The sequence below is a fragment of the Amia ocellicauda genome, chromosome 4 (genome assembly GCF_036373705.1).
Source record: "Amia ocellicauda isolate fAmiCal2 chromosome 4, fAmiCal2.hap1, whole genome shotgun sequence".
NCBI lineage: Eukaryota > Metazoa > Chordata > Actinopteri > Amiiformes > Amiidae > Amia > Amia ocellicauda.
In genome coordinates this window covers 5,965,100-5,974,519 of record NC_089853.1, presented here as the reverse complement: position 1 = coordinate 5,974,519, position 9,420 = coordinate 5,965,100, and the positions used below count along the sequence as shown (strand labels likewise).

General features: G+C 45.3%; 2 protein-coding genes across 3 annotated transcripts; both read right to left on the bottom strand.

The window, feature by feature from the left end:
• Positions 1-95: 95 nt before the first annotated feature.
• Positions 96-4,083, bottom strand: LOC136747660 (protein FAM180A). 2 transcript variants are annotated; one of them, XM_066700694.1, is made up of 3 exons: positions 3,772-4,083; positions 2,608-2,696; positions 96-955 (listed from the first exon to the last, which is right to left on the bottom strand). In XM_066700694.1, exons 1-3 carry the CDS (start codon positions 3,848-3,850, stop codon positions 596-598), a joined length of 528 nt encoding a protein of 175 aa, XP_066556791.1. In that variant the 5' UTR covers positions 3,851-4,083; the 3' UTR covers positions 96-595. The 2 variants fall into 2 exon arrangements, with proteins under 2 accessions (XP_066556791.1, XP_066556792.1); XM_066700695.1 differs by lacking the exon at positions 3,772-4,083 and adding an exon at positions 3,673-3,761.
• Positions 4,084-4,602: 519 nt separating this feature from the next.
• ndufs3 (NADH:ubiquinone oxidoreductase core subunit S3) lies at positions 4,603-8,845 on the bottom strand. The gene is made up of 7 exons (XM_066700693.1): positions 8,730-8,845; positions 8,221-8,283; positions 7,637-7,734; positions 7,126-7,275; positions 6,359-6,484; positions 5,559-5,678; positions 4,603-4,925 (listed from the first exon to the last, which is right to left on the bottom strand). Exons 1-7 carry the CDS (start codon positions 8,782-8,784, stop codon positions 4,761-4,763), a joined length of 777 nt encoding a protein of 258 aa, XP_066556790.1. The 5' UTR covers positions 8,785-8,845; the 3' UTR covers positions 4,603-4,760.
• Between the last annotated feature and the right edge of the window lie 575 nt (positions 8,846-9,420).

Sequence of the window (9,420 nt, the reverse complement as noted above, 5' to 3'; positions counted from 1 at the left end):
AATACAGCAATTGTTATAGTACTTTTTACAACTTCATTATCACATGCACTTTCCCCTGAAACAAACCGACTGACAAAAGGCTACACAGCTACTGATCAAAAAGTACACAATTTAGCTTTTATTTATTTTACCTTATCATATTTATTAGCAAGTCATTACATCCATTAGCATCTTCAATACACATGATGACATCCACGTTACAGCAACAGTCTGATTTACAATTTGGGAAGAATTGTAGCTGCTTATAAAGAAACAGTACAGGAAGTACAAGTTCAATACAGCGCAGATTTTTTTTTTTTTTTTTGATACCGGCAGAATAAGAGACAACTTTCCCACCCTCAAGACACAGGTGTCAAACGGGGGGCAGCGAAAAGCAGGACCAGCCTACACACACTGGACAGAAAGCAGATCACCAGACAAGACAGAAAAAGCACTGAGGGCCGGGTGGGCAGCTCCAGTCCTGGGGGGCCAGACAGCGTTCATATCCAGATGGATGAAGACCTGGAAATGACCGGCGATTAGACTTCTAATCGAAATAATGAACTCACTGACGAGATTAAGAGCTGGGGTGGGACATGAAACCCGGCGGAGGGTTTCAGTAGGTGCCCAGCGCGTTGGAGCCGAGCTGGGGGGTCTTGCGGAGGTCCAGGAGTGTGGTGTTGACCAGCTGCATGAGCAGGCCCCCCCACACCGCCTGCTCCTCCGCACTCTTCTGCCGCCGCGCCTGGTGGGCTGAGTAGACGGCGCCCAGGACCAGGGTCTCGAAGTGGAACATCTCCAGGGGCCAGCGCTCGGCCTGCAGCCGGCCCAGCAGCCTCTGCATGGTGACGCGGCTCTTGGGCACGTTGTCGTTGATGAGGGACACAAAGACCCGTCCCTGCCGCATGGACGCCAGCTCCTCATCCTGCAGGACAATGTTGTTGTCCTTCTCTATCACCAGCCCCCTCAGCAGGATCTGGTAAAACACACACACACACACACACACAGATACAGAGACACACAGACACACCCACAGACACACACAGACACACACACACAGATACAGAGACAGACACACACACACACACACACACACACAGACAGACACAGAGACACACAGACACAGACACACACACAGGGGAGAGAGAGAGAGAGAGATCTGTTAAGTATATTGGTAAAATATGTATATTTTGACAACTGTAAGTACCCTGGGTCAGGGTGTCTGCCAAGAAATTAATAACAAGCAAAAACACATATAGCAGGACATAGAGGAGATACTGTTTATTAAGGGATAATGTTAACAAGTGTTGATTTTATTATTAAAACATTTTACAGTTTAATCCTTGTAAATGCATTGGCAACACACTCACATTTGTCATGACAATAATTCCACTTTGAACAGAATTGAGAGGAGGGTGTGACAGCATTTCCGCTATGAGATGAGATACAGAAATATGGACCACAATCCCCTTCCCTGTACCTCACAGTGAAGGACACAACTCCATAGCATCATTTCACACAGCACTGGATTTCAGAAATGGCAGAACACCACTATTGAGTCTCCGTCTGTTTGTTTGATTATTTATTTAATGATTCAGGCAAGCACTGTGTAATGCTTCCTCTGGTTTCAAGTGTCATCTCACACTGGGACTCTGTCCTAACACAAACACACACACGTGCTCTCTCACACATACACACTCTCCCTCTCTCTCTCTCTCACACACACACACATACCAGTGTGACCCTGTTAACAATGCCAGTCCTCTGTGTGCAGTATATATCCCGTGACTGGGTGGAGGCCACATTGAAATGGTTACAGATGCATTTTTAAACTCTGAGCGAAATTAAATTACAATGCCGAAAATTGTGTTCAGAGCCAAACAACTCCCGCTGCAGCCGGGGCAAAGAAAACACAGCTTGGGGTGGAACAGGACCAGCCTGGACTGTGTTAGTCCCGTGCTTCTGGCACCGGCACCCAGAGCCGTGTTTACACAGGAAGTGGGAAAGACAGTTCGTTCCAGGGAAAGGTCCAGTCACCAGGAAGGAATTTCAGAAAGTCCCCATTCGGTTTCGTTTATCTTATAAAACGAGGACAAAACTAGGGACTCGTTAATGTTTCATTGTTGAACTTTTAAAAAGGTTTCCTGGCACAGAAGTTATGCTTCAAGGATAAACATGGACTTTCATAATGCAAAGAGTCCAAAATCACAGAGACATTTACACAGATGTCTCTTTTACAGTGTGTTGAAAGATACATTGTAAATTCATTTATAAAAAACAGAAGAATTACATGATTTGTGTGACACCTTCATATAAATATGGATTACAAATGGACACTAAATAAAATGATGAAGAGTTAACCCTGATATCAATGAAATTAGGTCCAAATTTTGCCAAATACTCATCAATACTGATGTTGATAGTCTACTAATAGGAACATGAAACAGACAGAAACGTGGAAAGAAACATCTGTCCAACGAAAAAAAAACAGTTTATCTATAGCACCCCCTACTGGGAGACAAGCATAAGTGTTTATTAATCAAATAGTAGTTATCCTGCTGCAATACAGAAGATATCAAATATTATATTAAAATATAAAATATTTTAAGAAAATTCAAAAATAATTACCTCGTACATTAGATTGGTGTCACTGACAGACTTGTGAAACACTACTTTGGTTACTGTGGCAGGACCTTGCACTGGAGAAAATCTGTAATCTGTAGAGAGAGAGAGAGAGAGAGAGAGAGAGAGAGAGAGAGAGAGAGAGAGAGAATAATAATGGCACATCATAATGTCATCACTGAGATGACCGTTTTATACAACATGGGTAGATATGTAGATATTTGATCCCATCTGTTGTCTGTTGTGGGCATTGTGGAAATGAGTCACTTTCTCTATTGTGCATCGAGCCAGCCTGCATGCATTCCCATCTCGCTCTTCATGTCATGCCAGATTGGCTCATATCACTGGCTCCTCCGTGCTTTCTGCAATGGTTTGAAAACAAACAAAAAACTTTTGATTTGGAGGAAAAATATCCTTCCATAGAAACACTGAAGTGCGATCAATCCCCATCAAAACGCTTGTCTTCCAAAAAAAAAAAGGGAGGAGAACCCAAACTTGGCTGAGAACCGACTGTATAAATGATTTATCTGTGGTTTGAAAATATCTCAAAGGTACAGTAACGGATGTGCCACGTATTTAACGCGTTGAATGCCAGCAGCTACTGTGCGCAACATCACATGAGTTGAACACATGTGCAGGAATGGTAAAGTCTGCAGGCGTTCAACACACACTGGGTAAAACGCGTGTCATATAGAGATGCACCCCCAACACACATGCAGCGATTGTTACTGTCGCCAGTAAGCCGCTGATACAAGCGTTTATGAAGTGTTTGTGCATATAAATAACCCCATAATAGCATTCAAATAAGACTATATGAGGCGGTGTAGCTGCAGGTTATACCAATAATACTAACACACCTAAAATGAATAATACAAATCACGTTATCCGATTTGTTTACAAACCATATTCAATGCATGTGAACACGAGTTCGTTTCGTTAATAAAACTACGGCTTTTTCTCTCAAAACACGCAATGCAGTTGAAAGTTTTCATGCGTATTTTACAGCAATACGCGCTACTGTATAATAATCTTATTTTAAAAGTTTCTAGTGTCGTACTTAGATATACATACGTCACGGCCCGGACGCTTCTCCGAGCGGGAGTCCGGCAGGTATTGCATTTCCAGAGCGCCCTGCACACTATTGAACACCTGCAGCTGCACCAAGCCCACCTGTGTCCTTCCTGGATCCCCCGAGGGTGGCCAGGCCCAGGCTGACCCACAGACAGACCCTGAGCAGCAGCACAGCCATGCTGAAGTCCACACGACCTCTCCCTCCTCTGAGTGGATCCTCAGTCCAGCGGCAGATTTATCCTCACTTCCTGTCAGTTCAGATGGCTTTTCAGCGTCTGATCCAGAGACAAGCCAATATATCCAGAACTTTTTCCTGTGAAAATGCCATGCATTCCAGTCGGGCTGTTTATCCAGGGAAAGAGCGGACTGAAGCCAACGGAATGATTCTTTCTGGAATTCAGAAGGAATCAAATGAGGAATTCCTCACAAATAAGCAGAAACAGAGCAATGATGAATCCCACGTGTGACGCAGCTTTCTGCAGCTCCTGTGGATAGTCGTGGATAGAAGCGACCAGAGTCCATGCTGGGTGTTCATCAAAAGCTGCACCCAAACCCCTTTAGTACAACACTGCCGATGAACCAACACACACACACCTGTCTGCTATTATCTGTTCACCACAAAGCATGAACTCAAAACACATGGAGCTGGAATAGAATATAACAACCCCATCCCCGTCCTATTCTGCACAGCACATTCGCAGATCCACATGCGGACGGCCTCGCCTCAGTGGCAGAACCCCCCGGGCCACAGGACATGGTCCTCAAGTTTTCATGAAGTCTAAGAGAGGGAAGAAGCATCTGGCATGAACCTGCCTTAACTACAGAAGCAGCCGATCGCTGGGCAGTTGCGTTTCGTTTACAATGCCTGTATATCCCTTTGGTGTCAAATTCATAGATATCTCACAGGAAAACAAGAGTCTGAGACAAAAGTGCTTTAGGTATCGAAGATTTAATATTTTATTTACATAAATACTAAGCGAGAGGCCAGAGAAACAGCCGAGCCCCTGCAGGTTAAACCGAAACACAAGGACACACACGCGTGTGGCCATGCCGGAGTCCCCTCCTCGGGTCCACAGGCCGCTGCTCCACTAGCTCTCGGGTTTCTTCTCCCCGGCCTCCAGCTTGGCCGCATCCTTGGGCTCACGGTACGCCGGGAACACCTCCCAGGGGCTGTTGAGGTCGAACTTGCGGAACTCCTGTGACAGTTCGACCGGCTCGGCCACCACGCGCTTCACCTCGTCATCATAGCGCACCTGAACAAGAGAAACAGATCAAGGTTGTTTCAAAGAAAGAGAAGACTATGGTGATAGACTTGACAGCAGGTGCGCTACCCCAAAATCTTTCCAGGGCCAGGGGAAAAGAGTTAAATGGCTTCAATTGATCACATTTTCACCCTGGAACAGAGGAGACTACGTGGGGACTTGATTCAAGTCTTCAAAATCATGAAAGGCATCGAGCACATCAAACCAGAGGAGCTTTTCCAGATCAGCAGGGACACACGCACCCGGGACACAAATGGAAATTGGGCTTCAAGGCATTCAAGACAGAAAACAGGAGACACTTCTTCACACAGAGAGGCGTCACAATCTGAACAAACTCCCCAGCGATGTGGCTGAAGAGACGATTTGGGATCATTCAAAAACAGACTGGATAGGATCCTTGATCACTTAGTTATTAATGGACACCAAACGAGCACGATGGGGCGAATGGCCTCCTCTCGATTGGACACTTTCTCAGGTTCTTAAATAATCAGAGCAGAGAAGTCATTGAGAACAGAAGCCGGCACAGACACTCAGCACCCCGGGAGTTTAAAAAGTCTCCATCTCTGTCCTGGGAAGGTATTTTTCAACAGTAATGCGACCCTTCAATTAAATATGGATTCTCACCTCCACATATCCAGACAGAGGGAAATCCTTTCTGAACGGATGTCCCTCGAACCCGTAGTCGGTCAGGATCCTCCTCAGATCTGGGTGGTTTGCGAAGAACACCCCGTACATGTCCCATATCTGAAGACACCAGAATCATGCAGCGTCAGTCTCTGAGAACATGCATTACAAATAAAAGCCGGCAGTAAAAACTGTCCTCTTGCTGCTGATTCTGCATATTCATTTCCTAGAGGAACCCACATCGATTTCGACGTTCTGCCCGTTAACACTAAGTATCAATACAGAGATCGACTCGCTTCACTGTTTCGGCACTAGATTGAGAAGTTGGTCACAAATGAATGCAGAGGTAACAGCAAAAAACGATTCAATCTGGGATGAAAGAAAACAAAGCAAAATAATAATGAAAAAATCCGTCCTCAGGGTTATACAAACCATTTAAATATGCTGCCAAAATAAACCAATTCCCAGACCTCTACACTAGTGGGTCCATGGCACCGGTCCACAGCATATTTATAAACTATAAAATATGAAGAAAATAATTTAAAATGCTTTGAGTCTTCTGTATTAGATATTGCATTTTTTTTTAATTGGCAATTATATATTTTTTAACTCTATGATGGCGGTACAGTTCTGTTTGGCGGTCCACAACACGTGGATACCACAGATTGCCGGGCCGCAGTGTGGAGAGGTCTGGGGACCACCGCATCTACACTATTCCAAGATAGAAACCTCCAATAAGACTGCAGATCCCTACTGAAGTAACATCCGAGCTTCTGGCTCCAGTGACGCCTCTCTCTTACCTCCCTCTCGTACCAGTTGGCCGCCTGGTGGATGGGCACCGAAGAGTCCACAGGAGTCAGCTCGTCCGTGTAGGTCTTCACGCGGATCCGGGAGTTGTAGCGCAGGGACAGGAGATTGTACACGAGCTATAACACAACCAGCACACACACACGATACTGAGGTACTGAGAGCATCACGCAGTCAATTAAACCCTGTGTCGCTGCCCGCTGCGTTACTCTCTGTGGATACGCAGCGTAAAACAGCCAGGAGGCGACTGGACATCTATTCCCCCTACGAGCCAGAGTGCATCTGATCTCTCGAGAAGGGAGTCTGAGCTGGTGTGTGTCAATCGTGCTGACGAGAGCCGTGTGATTGGTTTAATGAAGTGTGTGCAGGGAAGCGTCCACTGAGGGCTACAATGTTTCGAATGGTTTGCACTGCCCTTAAAAGGACGACAACACTGAGACATACGGTCAGAATACATATCTGAAAAGGTTTACATTCATACTGTGCATCCGGGGAGGCGAGAATGGGGTTAAGTGTTTGTAGCCTGTGTGTAAAGATCCGTAATAAAAGGCTGCTGCTGATAGACACTTAAAAACAAGTCCCTATAGAGTTAACGACAGGGGGAAGGGCTGTGAAAATCATGTTAAAACAACATGCCAGTATCCAGGGTCCACAAAAAACATCCCTATGATAACAGGCCGCAGGGAAGGGTCCTTCAGCGACATGGCGGCCGGAGCTCGGGCCGCTGCCGAGGAAGAGCGAGTCCGACTGCGGCTCGTACCTCAAAGCGGTTCTGCCGGGATGGGACGTCAACGGCCGTCAGGTCGGTCATGTTCTTGAACTGGGCGTTGGTGTGGTCGCGCAGGAACGTCAGCACGGGGATCACGCCCTCGGGGTGGATCATCACCTCCAGCTCATTGAAGCATGTCACCTGCGGTCACAGGTACAGAAAAGAGGCATCACCTGAGCCTCCTGGGACCTAGTGTATCCACCCAGTTCTAACTCCCATTGATGCAGCACTGGAAAAAGGTCTCCCTGTCCCCAGGAGACGAGCTCAAGGGTCAGATCCTGGACCTGGCTGTTTAACCTTGACGTTTTCACAAACTATAAATACATAACTATCAGAGATGGGAAGCTTTAAGTGTTAAAGAATTACGTCTTATATTCTAATACATTACAGTCAGCCTTTAAAAAACACAACTCACAGTCCACACACACACACACAATGTGTGTATATATATATATATATATATATACACACACCTCAGTATACCTTGGACGCACGCTCATACCTGCACTTGCTGCACATATTTGGGAAGGATCTCGGCCACGTACTCTCCAAAAGCTGCCAGCTGGTTATGGGTGACTTGGTCCTTGGGTCGAACAGTAGCTGAATATAGAGAGTATTATTATTATTATATTACAATTTAAAAAGCATGAATAGTCTTGAGGGCTACTTCCACTGTATGACTAGTTCAGTTGCAGCAGGAATCCTGTCCTCAGTTCTCAGAGCCTCATCTTGTTAGTGGAATCAGTGATGGGGGGCGGGGGGAAGCTGTATCCTTTGAACTGTCTGGGAGGAAACACCACTTCATTTAAATTAACAAGACACTCATTTCCTGCCAGTCTCCAAATGCGCGATGTTAGGTGTTGGGCAGTCTTGTCAGTCATGCTACTGTGAATCTTCTCTTTCAAAGAACTGAAAAAGCCTTGTGCACAACATATGAAGTCACCCATAAGGGTTTAACCAGTTACGCTTTTTCCTTTACAGTCTGGAATATTATATATTCTACAGATTGATATTGTATTATTGATTGGAAATAAAAGAATTCAGGAAGAGGATTAAATATAGTTTGTCGGGTAAATAAACACTCACGTCTGGTGTCTGTGGTTGTCGCCTCAGACCTCGCCTGCACGAAGGCTGCAGCCCGGTGGGCAACTGGGAGACATTCAACAGCAAGATCAGTTATAATGCTATACATTTTAAAACGCTGTACACATTATTATTATTATTGTGTAATATCTGCTCCATGCATTCTTCATCTGCATGCAAAGTATGGACAATCTAAAACGCACTCTCGTAATAAATCTAATTTCAGTTACTTAAATACGAGGATGTATTAGAAATGTTCAGTGGAAACAAATACAGAACATTAAAAAAAAAAAAACACAATTTGTTAACAATATACAACAAAAGCGGGTGTCTGCAATTTCCCTTCATTCACAGCAGTGGAAGGTCATCCAGATACAGAATTGAGAAACTGCAAGCGAAGCATTGCATAAAGCACGACTGCGCGAAATGCATCTGAACAACACGGTCTCCCAAACGGCCATTTTATGAAAACTGCCCAGATAATAATAAACATCCTGCGAGTGCTGACTTACAACCAAGATTTCTGCCGAGTCCTCCGCGGACAAAACGCGCCAGGGAGGCCGCCATCGCTACCCGGAAGTTGGAGTCCGCAATGTTGTGACAAAACCGCGCAGAGCGGAAGTGAGGTCACATCTGAGGATCCACCATAGATAGAGCAGAATAAACAGAAATGAACAATGATTTTATATATATATATATATGGTTCCACACCCGCTTGTCTTTTCTTTACAGCTGAGTGATTATTAAGCTTCAATAACAATGTGCGTGTAAAAGTCTCGATAGATGTACCACTGCACTACCCTTTACCACTGGTGTCGAGATACGAACCTGCGAATTAAATAATAAGGGCTATTTATGTCTAGGGGGTCAACGCGAGCATGGTAACTGTTATACTGCACTCGCCATTTTGGCTCTGTGGTGTACAGCGATTCTCTGCATCCTGTTAAAGGTGTGCGTATCTTTCAGAGATAAAACTAACACAACTACCGGGGCATCTGTGTGAGCAGCAACCTGGGGAAGGTGTTCTGCAGTATCATCAACGCCCGGATACTGGCCTTCCTTACCGAGCACAGTGTCCTGAGTAAGAGTCAGATTGGCTTCCTCCCAAATCACCGCACTACAGATCATATTTACACCCTGCACACCCTCATAGACAAACACGTCCACCAAAAAGTAAAGGCAATATCTTTGCCTGTTTCATTG

Bases quoted from the DNA above. Each gene is read 5' to 3' on its own strand.
- LOC136747660 (XM_066700694.1), bottom strand. From the start codon at position 3,850: ATGGCTGTGCTGCTGCTCAGGGTCTGTCTGTGGGTCAGCCTGGGCCTG. The intron at 2,697-3,771 runs GTGGGCTTGGTG...CTCTCTCTACAG, and splicing joins GGGATCCAGGAAGGACACAG to ATTACAGATTTTCTCCAGTG. The intron at 956-2,607 runs GTAATTATTTTT...GTGTTTTACCAG, and splicing joins ACACCAATCTAATGTACGAG to ATCCTGCTGAGGGGGCTGGT.
- ndufs3 (XM_066700693.1), bottom strand. From the start codon at position 8,784: ATGGCGGCCTCCCTGGCGCGTTTTGTCCGCGGAGGACTCGGCAGAAAT. The intron at 6,485-7,125 runs GTACGAGCCGCA...GTTGTGTTATAG, and splicing joins CCCGGCAGAACCGCTTTGAG to CTCGTGTACAATCTCCTGTC. The intron at 5,679-6,358 runs GTAAGAGAGAGG...TGGTGTCTTCAG, and splicing joins CCAACTGGTACGAGAGGGAG to ATATGGGACATGTACGGGGT.